The 14439-nt window shown below is 33.6% G+C and overlaps 1 protein-coding gene across 8 annotated transcripts in view; it reads left to right on the forward strand.

Annotated features, from left to right (window-relative positions):
- Nucleotides 1-14439, forward strand: part of LOC128234746 (atrial natriuretic peptide receptor 1-like) — a 125411-nt gene that overhangs the window by 41750 nt on the left and 69222 nt on the right. For 2 of the 8 annotated variants that reach the window (XM_052949210.1, XM_052949212.1), the window contains exon 1: nt 7547-8052. The exons of 5 other annotated variants lie outside the window; for them this stretch is intronic. In XM_052949210.1, coding sequence (XP_052805170.1) covers nt 7831-8052 — 222 coding nt within the window. In that variant the 5' untranslated portion in view covers nt 7547-7830. Of the gene's footprint in view, nt 1-1704; nt 1817-7546; nt 8053-14439 lie in introns of those variants that run through there. One more of the 8 variants, XM_052949216.1, reaches the window with a different exon arrangement.

Raw genomic sequence — 14439 nt, forward strand, 5'->3', positions numbered from 1 at the left:
GTTCATGCTTTTATTGGCAATGCGGCAACACACTTTGAACTTCGATCTTGAAATGGTACGTTCATTGTCTCCCTATCTTACTGAGTAAGGAAAGCACAGCAATTGTGAATATTTACGACTTTAATATGCTGAGGTTCTTTATGCTAATGTGAAAAAGCAATATTATTCTAGCAAGAAGTTACAACATCAAACAACTTAAAAATAACAATAACATAACTTGTGGCCATAATAACATATCCTAGTTAAATTCTTTATATGGTACCACAAATACGAAATGATAATACAATACGGTTGTTATGTGTAGAAAAAACGTCTTTGAAACTGGAATTCTGATTAATTTAAAATGAATGCAGCTTCAAAGCAACATATTGTCTTACCACATCATTGTATAAAATAATGACAGAAAGTGACGTCAATTCACAATAGATTTTGTTTTCTTCCGGGTTTGGAAATGAATGGAATTCAACAACATGCTTCTTGCCTATAATTACTGATTCTCAATGTTTTATATGTATTAAAGAGACAAACTGCAATTTCATAATATGATTCCCTCGCCACGGCTTTCCTGAAACTCAGATCAATTCTCGTTAACGGACACCATCAAACTGTCTGTTGTAAGTTAACACTTTTTTTGAGTTGTCATATTTGTTGACGTTCTGAATGATTTTCCATTTTCTTTCACATTTACTGACGGAGGCGCAGGCGCAAGCCTGACTACTCATAACTACTGGTGGGATGATCCAGACTGGTGTTTTATTTAAAACAAACACAATGGAATGATCAGTGTAAGCATAATTGTCATGACATTGTGGATTTCCAGACAGAACCAGTACCATTGTGCCTTCTGTAGTCTGGTATTTCATTTATTGGTACGTATGTATGTGTATTATGTGTCATTATTCGCAATGCGTTTGACCTTATATTTTATCATCCAGGACACAATTCTTACATAATAAAACGTATCACACGACAGCTTCCCTTATCCGTGATCTGAATTTTGTTATAGATCATCAATATTGTAATTACATAAATAAGTCATAAAAGTTTAATGTTTAACAGTTGGGTAACACATCTCAAAAAAGCATAGCCGCTAAACGTAGTGAAAACAATGGGTGATTATGAATTGGATTTCCATTGTTAATTGTAGCAGTTCGGTATATCATCGCCATTAATCTGGTTCAATATTCAATGCATAATAGAGTTGAATTACTAGTGGAATTATGACAAGTAGAAGAAACAGATGTTATAAGCTGCGGTGATTCCCAGTATTTGAATACCTATAGCTTTTTCTGATCGGATATTGGCTCAAGAGCAAACTCGCCAACAGTTGTATAGTTTATATCAACGGGCGGTCTCGCAACTGGCAAAGAACAATTTCTTATCACAGATGCCAAGGAAATTTCAATAACTGGTTTTAAATGCTAATTATCGACATTGTCTTCTAGAAAATATACAAACCGGAGAATTCTTACGATGTGGATACGTGTTTTCAACTACGATTGAATCGTCAGAAAATAGTTTTATTAAACATCATATTTAAATTCATATCTGACGATTTTAATTACTGAAAAACTACTACCATATCAATAATTATTGATGCTCATTGATAATGCAATATCTTTCCCCATGGATTAACCACATTGTGCCTCTTATGTCAAGAGTTACACTGCGATTGTGCATGATTGGGGCCTTTTTTGCGTCCAGAGGGGATGTTACCCACGGCCGGACATTGACCCTTGGGCTGCTGGTTCCTCAAAGTGGTTCCCGTTCTATCGGAACAGAAGCGGAGATTGTCATGGGTATGGCAATTGAGAAGGTATGTTTTGTCCAGTTTGTCAACGTTCTGATTCATAATTTGAATTTCCATTTTGTTCGACACAAGGCGTTCATAAGTTTGTTTCGAATTACTCAAGCTACTGAATGAGACCCGATCAGTTGTCACCGTACATGTTAGTATCGCGATGATTACACAACTATAATAGTGAAATTAAGGATGATGACAAATACCAATGTTGATTTGTTGAGATTTGTGATCAAGGACAGGGGTCCCCAGCGTGTTATAACTGCGCACAGTCGGACATGCAAACATGTGGACGGCATAGGCATATTGTATAACAAATAGTCAAATAATGAATAGTTGGTTGATCATTTCGACCGCATTTACCTACAATTGTGTCGTCTGTTAATAAGAACCACACCGTATAAAACCTTTCATTGACCGGAAGAACATGCAACTAAGTCGTTATTTGCATATATATTACCATCAAATTACATCCTTTAAAACGCTATCGCAATTGTCGGAGTCATTCAATAATATTAAATGGAGAACAGAGAGTTAAATATTTACTACTGGGAATGTTTCCATTGAAATTTTAATGATATATCTTACTTGCATGCTTTTTGTGCTTGACACAGAATCATTTACATTTAGGGGATTCTCAAGTGGATATCCTATTGTGTTTGATAATTTTTCAAAGCGCTGATCCATTTCTATGCATTCTGCTGGAATTGTTTTGTGTGTGTCGACGTCCTGAAGCATTGATTGCGTGTGCATGTTGTCTTACTTCAGGCGATACGAGATTTGTTTGGCTAACTCCAACCCACTAATTGATATAACATGTATTTATTTGTCACCAAGGGCTTCGTTTCCCAGCTTGTTACAATAATTCCCCGGCAGAAGTACAAGCATGTACATGCACAAAGATGTGGTAAATAGTAAAATATTAAATATTTCTTAACAGTCTGACCGACTGAACGAAGAAATTCAGTCATATATCTAGAATAAAAATGAAGTTTCTTCACTAATACGATTAGCAAGTAGATGAATTGAAATTTCCAGTTTTAACTTTTGACGATAAAACAGTTCATCATTTTAAAAATCATGATGTATGAGAGTAAATTAATGTGGTAGATTTCAGTAAAATTTCATTTTACGAGTGTCGAGTTTTAAAATGCACATTTGTTACAAAGCTACCCGTGAAATTTGTGTGTACCGTGAACAACGAAATCATTGACCTGGTTGAATCTTTTCCAGAATTAAATTCTACAATACTGGGAATATGAAATATGGTGTTCAAACATTGCACGAACAAGTACTGAAAGCCTATCATAGTTTACTATTAATATTTAACATAATTAATCAATGTTGATGTTAATTAATTACCTCTGGTTGAACAAAGAGTGTGTGAACACTTTACACAGGAGTGGAACACAACTTTAAATAGTCAACCAAAATAAGATTATTAATACCTTGTTGTTATTAATGATTATTATCATCAGGCATCATTCATGATCAGATAATTGACGGACATCTAGTATGTACTATTAAACGTAGAGGTTATTTTATTTGACCAACGGTTTCAAATTATGTTTCTAGACGCTAAACTATGAACACTGTAGGAATCAAGACTTTTCACGTTACGCCTCGTTAGGTATTTATTATATAAGCTCAAACATCACAATACCTTCTCGGTTAAGTAAGCAGCTACACAAATTTATCATCGCCGAAAAATGAAAATATCTATGTATTAATTAATTAATGTTATTTAATCTTACCAAGTGTTGGCAGATGATTGCACGGCTTTTTAAGGACATCGGGAGGCGGAGTCGAAACTTGACCAGACATGTCATCCCTATCACGAATGATCACAAAGTAAAGAATGTTCACAACAGATCAAATTGAATTAGAATCAAACATATTTAAACGTTGAATCACGGTCAGCAGCGGACCATGTAAAACAACGGTACCGGACTGAGTAAGGCGGTTTCTTAATTATGAGAAATCGTTTGGCACATCGAAGCCGTCATATCGAACCCATAAAAATCGATCGCCAAAAACGCCGACTTTGTCAATAAACTTTGATTTAATTTGATTTTTGTAACGATTTACCTCCCGAGAACTTTTCTATAAATGTATATTTTTTAGTACATGGTTATGTTTAAAATGGTTATATATGGTTATATACATGTAGTCCTTTTATTGCCGATATGAAGTACTTTCTTTGTACTCAGAACTTAAAATGATCACTTCCTATTTTACATTGCCGTGTAAATAACAGCACAGGTAGTACGAATATTTATGACTTTTATACTGAAGTAATTCTTAGTATTTTTCTAACGAGAAGGTTCTATACAAAACAACATGAAACAATATCAAACAATAACTTGTGGCATTTATAAAATCCGTTCTATGGTACAATGAAAACAATTAATGATTAAACAAAACGCCTGTAGAAAAATACTTTCTTGAAACTGGAACTAAAATTAATTAAAATGAATACATCTTCAAAAGAATGTATTTGTCTTACCACATAAATTATACTATACACAATGATGAAAGAAAGTGACGCCATTTCTGTTGTTTTCTTACGGATTCCTCAATAAATGGAACTCTACAACATGCATTTTGTGTGTAAAAACATATTTTTTTTTTTTGTAATAAACAAACTTCAGTTTTCCAATACGTTTCCCTCGCTAATGTTTTCCTGAAACGTCCACCAGGTCTCATGAACGGTACACCATTAGGCTGACTGTTTAATTATTAAACCCATCTTCAATCAAAGCACTGATAGTTCTGAACGACTTGAGCGATAATTCCTTTTATTGAATATTTGAAACTATTCATATGAGTGATGGCGTGGCTCTCAGGACAACCGTCACTACAACCACCAACCCCTTTTAGACAAATATCTTATTTTATTGTTAACATTATGAACACAAATGAATTTGGTGTAGTTCATGAGTTGGAAATGTTATTTGGCAAACGTATAACAGAGTTAACGGGCAGAATAACAAAAGTTGGTCTCAAGATTCAACCATTCATGTGTACTTAAGTGGATTATTTGATTATGCCTGCTTACTAAATAGCTTTAAGACAATGTGAGCTGTTTTTGAGAAAAATGTATAGTGTGTGTATTTCGATAATGATGGTTGTTTTGACAAAATTTAAAGTTATCATCACAAAACAATCGTTGTAAAATTGCCAAAGCCGTAAAATCTATGAATTAATCCATACGGCCATGTGTACGACTTTAAGGACAATGATCTCAATTCTAAGATACTCATCAAGGCCTGAAACAAGATAACCTTAGTTCTCCGTTGTTATTTATGATTTCATGGACACAATTGATGTTATATTGACAACCTTGTATCTTTATGTGAATTTAAGCTATTTCTACTTTAATATACTGATAATCAAATTGTTTTTCAAAATCTCCATAATCTTATCTGAAACAGACACAAAACAGTGAAGGATTTCTATTTATAGGACACAAAGCTAAAGAAAGTCAATTCGTTTTTTAACAAAGTTGAATTGACTGTTTTCCAAAAAAAAAACACACTCTTTGATACACTTGTATGATCTATCCTTCATTGTGGTAGATTTTGACCGTATACATACTGTATTTTTAGACGAATGATTTTAGGTAAAACCGTCGACTAACCTTTCCGGACTGTGTGTAGAACTAGGAAGTGTATACCAGTGATTATTGTTTGGAAAAATAGAATGATTTAATACTTGATCGCAAAAGTGATCTGCAGCGAAAATAGCACTTTGAGAAAGGTTTTTATGATGCTAGAAAATAGTGCATTAAATTATACACACAATGACATAAACTTGGCACATCAAATAAGGACAGCGTAACAAGATTAGAATAGACAAGGATAGCAGATTTGAAATCAATATTCCTTTCTTATTTTAAAACTAAGATTATTAGAAATGTATTACCAATACGGGCACTCATATATCAACAATTCTAGAAATCCAAAGTCGAAATTGTTATATAAACACGAGTTTACACTATAACCATACTCAGATAGTGTAATATGCAAGTTAAAGAGTATTATTTTACAAATATGAACAGTATGTAGAAAATTTACGCTTAAAATATTCGTTTAATGTAAATCTTATTATTGTAGATTGCATTCATTGCACAAAATTTAAAAAAAAGTAATGTCATTAATATCAAGACCGGCTTTTATCAATATTTCTCGATACATATATTTTGCAATGAAAAAAAGCATGACTTGATAATTTGTACAATATTTTGCTTAAGTTTACACTTTTAAATGCACTAAATCTTAAATATGCAAAAGGTTAATGTCAAACATTTTTTTTACTCTGAGAATGTTATATTTTTAATACCATCTTGGTTGTAATCGCTATAAGCTGTGCATTTTCTATGCGAAATAAACTACGTCTAGTTTATTGATCAGGCTTCACGCTTGCGATCGCCATTGTCGCCATTTGCGACAAATTCGCAAAAATGGCGACAACTTTTCAAATTTGACGAATTAATAGCGACAACGATTGTTTAATATTGTATTGTTTAGAATTAACTCTTCAAATTTTTATTTGACACATGTTGCCGTTATGTCAGTGATAAGCTATACAAAGCTTATGTTGACGGATATATATAGTACCCGATAGAAATATTAAATCAGATTTGACGCCTCTTGCCAACGTTCTGATTTGACTTCTATATTAAATCGCATGAACTAGCTGAGGCGCATAAGCACGCATAACTACGCATGAATAAGAATGGGGTCACCGAATTAAACTGCAATTATTGTTTTATATATTAAAAAACAGCTATGTGACAATGTCAACTTAATTGTCATGGCATTGTGGATGCCCTGACACAACCAATACCAGTGTGCGTTCTATAGTCTGTTATTACATTTCTGTGTACGCATATGACCTGGTATTTAGTCACTAGGCTCTGAACTCAAGTATAATCTTTGCACTAATCGTCCTCATTTTCAGTTATGAGAGGTTTGGCAATGGTAAAACAGATTTAATCACTGAACATTCATTACCATACCAACAGTTAATGATGGTGTTATACACATAGTATCATCGCTCTGGCTTCCATAGAAAAGTATTAATGACTGAATGTACTAATCATAATTTTAAATTCCTTTGACCCTATTTTCAATCAGACAGGACACAATTACTACATGATATGAAATTACACAGGAAAGCTCGACCAAACCTTGATTATAATTTTGAGATAAATGAACCATTGGTAAATCCAGGCGTTTGGTGCTTCTAAAGAACTGCCCTTAAGTTAAATGATCGGTCCTTTTATTGGTTTAATCAACCGAGTAGTTTTGTTACTCAAGGGCCATTTCATCAAATATTCTAGGAGCAAATAATGCGTAGGAGAGATTTACAGCAGCTACATTGCCTGGTTTAAGTCTTTGTTACGAAATCACACATGGGACTGTTGATAGAACGACCCCAGTTAAACAACAAATAACGAAAGACACAATTAGAGTTATTTAAAACAGTAAAACAATAAATCTGAAAGCAGAGAAAAATTGTGAATGTTAATGCATTGGAAATCCCTTGTGATTAGAAGCCGTTTCGTATGTCATCACCTACAATCTGCTTCAATATTCAATGCATAATAGAGCTGAATAACTAGTTGAATAATAACTAGTGGAAAGTACAGATGTTATAAGCTGCGGTGATTGCCAGTCTTTCAAAACCTATAGCTTTTACTTATCGGATATTGGCTCAAGAGCTTACTCGCCAAGAGTTGTATTGCTTTTACCAACGGGCGGGCTCACAACTGGCAAAGAACAATTTCTTTTCACAGATGCCAAGGAAATTTCAATAATCGGTTTAAAATGCTAATGATCAACATTGACTTCTAGAAAATACTAGTATACAAACGGGAGACTGCTTACAATGCGGATACGTGTTTTACACTGCGATTTCATAACCAGAAGTTAATTTTATAAACATATTATTTAAGTTAATTTTGTACCTGGCGATTTTAATTACTGAACAATTATTACCATATCTACAATAATTGATGGTCACTGATGATGATATATCTTTCACCATGGATTTACCACCTTGTGCCTCTTATGTTAATATGGGATCGAAGAATTACAGTGCGCTTGTGCACGTTTGTGACATTCGTGGGGTCAATAGTAGGTGTGACCCACGGTCGGATATTGACCATAGGGCTGCTGGTTCCCCATAGTGGTTCCCGGTCAGTCGGAACGGAAGCGGAGATTGTCATTGGTATGGCCATTGAGAAGGTATTTCATATTTTATTATAGTCTCGTCGATACATACATAAAACATTTCTTATATGATTTGCCTATACAGAATCTGTTTAAAATCTTACATATATACCATATAGACAATGTATAAAATGTTAAAAATCAAGCTGGTTTTAGACGAAATCATAGCACTGAAGATAATATTTTTGTGTTACAAATGTGGTGTTTCATGTTTTGAATGTGAAGAAAACACAAAAATTAGAATTCGTCTCCAATTTCGTTTAGGTTAAAAAAATATACATTTACGATCATTTTTATTTAGTCCAAGCCATCTTCCATTTTCAACAGGTAAATGGTTATTACATAGTCAAGTTTACAAGGGGCTGTATATATAAGTCAGGTAATGTACAATAAAATTCTTTCAGTTTGTGCTCTGTTTTATATATTCGATAATTATAACATTTTAGGGATTCGTTTACTTTGCGATTCCAAGTTTGTATATACTGGTTTCTTAATGGGGTTTCAACTAGATTTAACATTGATTCATTGGAGCTTAAGCCGCGGTCATCAAGCATTTTCTTAACAATTAAAAACTATTTTATACAATACAGATGACAGGTTATACTGGCTATTTGTTAACTTGTACCAAAACCCTACAACTCGTTTTGCAATCATAATATTCAATGGAAAAAGGACTGATTCCTACTTGTATTTGTTAGATTTTGGTAGCTGTATTTAGATACCTTGAATACGAAATTTGTTCTATATAACAAATGTTATTTGTATTAAATGTTTTTACCTCTTTTCACATGCTGTTTGTGCTGAGTGTTAATTAAAACTGAAAATCAGAAATTAAAAAGGTGGTGTATTCCCTGTCAGTTCCTTTATAATGTAATAAGTATGGGTTTATCTCATTTAAATGGACTTTTATACTACATCAATTACTTCTTTCAAATTAATACAGCCATTAGTTTAGAAAAATAACAGGAAAACATGTTTATATGATCATAGAGATGAAAGCAGTTCGTTGTACTATAGTATGTAAACACTATGTTAATCATGGTTGCCAATATTTTGCCAATTTCTACCATAACCATTTCTCTTCTTATTGCAACAATATCTAATATTTTGTAAGTAACTCGATTCTCTTTCATTCCACAAATCTATACCACATTTACCACATTTGCCCAACATACCTCCATTGTTTTACATGTGTGGGTTCCCAGGATAGTTCCCCAAACAATGCATTATTTGGTGTATATTTACCATCACCTAGAACGCTATGTTTTGTTTTGTCCAGTTTGTCAACCTATTATCTGACACAGTGCGCAATCAGGTGTGTTTTGGGTTACTCATGCAATAGGCCTAGACCCAATCATTTTTCTCCGCAAATATTAATTTATCGTTGTTGACATATTTCTGAAAAAAAGGATGAAGAAAAATAATAATACTAATTCATTGCTATTTGCCATTAAATGTTGACGATGCTGTGGAAAACACAAAAAAAACACGGAAATATCATTTTAGAAATAAACCGTGGATATCCTATTGCATTTATATCAGATATAAAAAGCGATTACCTGTCACACTCTACGCATTTTGCAATTATAGTTGTATTTGTTTTAGTTTATTGACGGCCCGAAGCATTGTTGTATTTGCATGTTATTTTACGTCAGGCGTTGAAAGGTCACTCGACCTCAAACATTGATATGTTCTAACTTGTCCTCAAAGGCTGCGTTTCAAAGCCTGTTATAATTATCCAAGTGCCGGCATGTAGAAACGCGAGGATATAATAAGCAATAACTTTTGGTAACCAGTAATTGACTTATTGACTTAAAAGTGTTCGAAGGTGGTTTAAATATTTGACCTGACTAGAGATTATTCCTGGTTTAATTATTGAACGGTAATGGATAGTTCGACATTGATGATTGATTATTCAGGGAAAAGGAAAGCAATGCTTTTCAGTATTTGGCTAAAATAACCTGCACACTTTTTCGGAAACCGGACTCGTTACACTTTGAGACGCTCCGACTTGTCTATGTCCAATACGGCGTAGGATGACCTTAAGCGATGATTTTCGGTCAGGCAGATCAATTCCGAAATTGTATCATATTTTTAGCATTCTTCTGGTTGTCTTACAGAGCTCCAAAACATCATCTATCTTACCTTCTTAGGAAAAATCGTTCGCGAAAAATAAATACCTTCAACACTAAAACAACCACCGCGCTAAATAGATCGTGTACGATACTTTTCGGTTCTTCTTTATTCTATTCGACTTTATTTACAATGGCCAATAAGATTTCAAGCTTGGTTTGTGGTTATCAAGCCGGACAAGTGGTTTTCTTCCGTGTCTTCCGGTCTCCCCACAACACAAGACCACACTCTCGCGTAAAATCGTGTCAACAAGAGTGATAAATATAATTTTGTGTTGTAAAAAAAATATGTTTAAACTAAATTTTTTAGTTTCTCTTTACAATCGATACAATGACCAATGGGATTTATTTCCGGTTTTATCTTATAATGACCAATGAAAAATTTGAATTATTTTCTGTTCATTTCCGTTCTTTTCACTGGAAGTCAGGGTAAATTCAATAATAAAATAAATATTTCATAACAATCAGACCGACCTTTCCTAGAATTTTAGTCATATAATAATAAAAGTCTTTAAATGTGCTCCACTAATTCGAGCTCATTTTACTCCACAGAATGCATACTAAAGCAACACAGCAAGAAGTTGAATTGAAGTTTGCCGTTTATCTAAAGTGACACTCTTATTTAAAGTCAATACAAACACATTTATAACAAACATAAAGTTTGGGTGATGAACCTTTCACTACTTACTAAATTTTATTCAAAATCAACACATACACATCTTTACCAAACATAAAGTTTTTAAAGGTATTTCTACCTTACGCGACGATCGTTGATCTCCGTAAATCTTTTAGCACCCACCAGTCATTTAATATTTGTGTTTTTTCAGCCAGTAAATACACGATTACAATCTTGTTCGATCAGTTTTTGATATTTTTCATAAATGCATTATTTAGTAAGGAGTTAAAGGTTAATCACTCAAAATGTTTGTGTTTTTATAGTCTTAATGTGCCAGCAACCCCCCCCCCCCCCCCGGTCAGGGGGTATACCGGGAAGAGCGGGGAAAATGGGCCGTGTTTTTACTTTTAAGGTGGCCCCACAGAACCGAGTTATTGCTGTAGTTTTGTTTTCGCGCCGAAAATAGCGGGGAATTGGCCTATCATAGGATACCCCTGAGGTGTGGGGGCTTTTGTCTAGGATTTTACCAGCAGTTTGTTTCCGCAGGGTGGGGATTTTACCGGGGGTTGGCTGGACCGAAACTCAAAGTCCCCGCTTTTCTGTGGACCTTGGGGGAGTGGTTACAGTTCACTGGTGCTAAACCGAAACGAACATAACCGAACAGGCATTACAACAAGACGTGTACAACGTACATTGTCTATACTACATGTACATATATTATTTATATATCATTTCAACGTATATATGCGTTTGTACAAGTTATATAGTATACCATACATATTATGTATGCTTATTTATTAATGTATGTGTAATGTTTGCCTATTTGTTTTCATTTATGTAACGTTATTGATAATATAAATTCTGTTACTTACTCCACAAGTGAAATATAGCATTTCATGCTCGTTAAATATTGCTTGTGATGATGCTCGTTCAATGAAATATGTTATCATCTTACACTAAAACAAACTATAATTTTCAAAATAGCAAAAGTAAATAAATAATAAATAAATAATGTTTAAAAATAAGATGATGATTGGAACTCTTTGACGTCAACCCGTAACTAAAACCATCGCGCACCATGACGTCAATAAACAAATGTGTATTAGGTGAACTGTCGCTAATTGTTTTTTTAACGTCGAGGTTATCCAATTTAATTTTTAAGGGACGCAAGAAAAACTATTAAGCATGTGTTTCCGATACGAATGGAAAATTCCGACAAAAACTGATAAATCTCGTTAGCCGCTTTCTCCAGTATCCTCGGGTTGTTGTTCCCTTTCGCACAGGAAGCACATGAAAGCATGTCGTTAATTGTTTTAAACTTAGTCATTTGAACTCGTACATATTCCCCTGCATGTCGTGCACTATTGCTTTGATGATGTTATACTGGATTTTGCGTTGCTTTTTCTACGACGATAACGAGGAAGAAGATCTAGCATGGTCGACATTGTAATAACAGTTTCCCAATTTGATTGTGAACAATATACCTAGCATTTGAAATTTTTACTTGCTTTGTCCTTCACCAACCTTTGCATTGTTTAAAATGCTGCCATGTGATACACAATAGAAGTGGTATTCGCCGTCAAAACGGTATATTTTTAAACAAATCAGTGTGTGGAACATGATATGACGTCATTGTACGCTTTGATAACAATTCTACCGGGTGTGGAACAAATGCTAGTGACGTAATTTAAGAAGCAAACCGTTGTTTTGACGTAATGCATAAATGTAATGAAAGAACGCTTTTATGAAGATTGTCTCTTTAAATCTATAATAAAACACACGTCAGATTGACGATATCGGTGTACCTCAGGGTTTATGGACCGCAAATTGTGATTTACACGGTAAATATCTGTTTTTACTGTCAATAAAACGGTATACACACATTATCAGCAGCCATTAAGTGTATACAGCCCGTGCAGCACGTGCCACTTACCTCAAATCGAGGCTTTACACTCATTGCGTGTTACACTTGACTGCACATCGATATCAAAGTGCCGATAGAAAGACAACATTGTTAACAGAACTTTAGCGTATCAATTGTCACATATATGTGCGTATTTTAATTTTGTATTGAATTAAAAAAAAAAGTACTTGGCAGTTTTTTGTTAAATGTATGTGTTTTTGTAGGCCAAAGGTCAAGAAGCCCAGACGGAACAGTTGCATTGAATAATGGCATAAATGTTGATAATAAAGCTAAATTCTTTGCAAGGTTACCGGTTTGTCCATTAGTAGAGAGCATAGTCATGTCTTCCAATTCCGTTTCCCATTTGCATGCTAATATGTTTGAGATATTCACGAAACCATTGTTAAGGTTTTCACAGGAGAAAAGACGTTCCAGATTTGAAATTGTAAGTCCATCAGAAATTGCAACAATTGTGAAGATTAAAAAATGTTAGTTTTACTTCCCTAATGTTGTTTTAATAATGATGATTTTTTTTAAATGAGTTCTTTATTGCTCTAAAAATTTAAAACCATTTCCTATAGCCGGTGTAATTATGGTGCATTGTTTGTTTTTAAAATAACCCTTATCTGGCAGTTGGAATATTTGGCTCAAGCGTTCAAGGAAAAAATGTATTTGTTCAGGGAAGTACAATAATGTCTCTGTTATATATTAGGTTTTGAATATGAACTATAGATGTTAATGGTGAATATATGAATACTTAATACTGAATGAACATTAATTTGAAACAGATGTTGAATTTGCATATACTTTTTTATTCATATACATATAAACATGTGTGACGATATTTGCTGTTATTTGAATAGTGTTTGATTGTTATTTACTTTGGCACCGGATTTTCAAACTTAAATTAATTTTTAAATCTCATAATTCCAAGCTAATTATTTAACAAGCCATAAGTGTGAAACATTATTGAAATATATATTTTTCAATTTACATTCACTGGCAAAATAGCATCAGATTTAACAACGTTCTGTCTTACGATAATGATAACATATAAATAATATTTTATCTTTTGTCATTAAGATCGAAAAAACGCTAATTTTTGTTTATTTATTAATACATGTATGTCTAATCATATGCCACGAGTAGTTGTGGTTAGTACGTTTGCAATTGCGACATAATTTGTAATACTGATTTTTAATGGTATCATATTTATTTCACAATCATAATCTTCCATATTGAATGTTTTTTTATATATTTGGAAGGTTTAGTTGAATATGCTAATACCACTTTATGTGAAACCTTATTTTTTATTTTACAACGATTTTGAACAAAGTTATATTAAGTTATGTTCGGTAGCACTCGTTGGCACCAGTTGTAGGAGACTGGAGTGTAATTTTGTGGGGTAAACAGGACTAACCGAAGAAACCACAACTGTCCGGCTTGGAAACCACTAACTAAACTAACATTCGCCTAAGCCGGAAAATTAACTCGGACCACCTTGATGCGCTAATCATTGAGCTAACAGGACAAGCCAATACATTGAATTCTTCTATTTGCTTTTCTTTTTGCAGTGTGCATCCATAAGATTTGAACGCTAACATGTCTGCGGTTTTGCTCAATTGGACAATGCAATATCATGCTGAAGTATTCACTTTGATTATATAAAATCGATAAAATGATAATAACATCGAAAAGCCATGGTTGTCAGGTTGGCAACAGTTTGACGTTTGTTGAGCTAGAGTTATACT

The sequence above is a fragment of the Mya arenaria genome, chromosome 5 (assembly GCF_026914265.1).
Source record: "Mya arenaria isolate MELC-2E11 chromosome 5, ASM2691426v1".
NCBI classification, from domain to species: Eukaryota; Metazoa; Mollusca; class Bivalvia; order Myida; family Myidae; genus Mya; species Mya arenaria.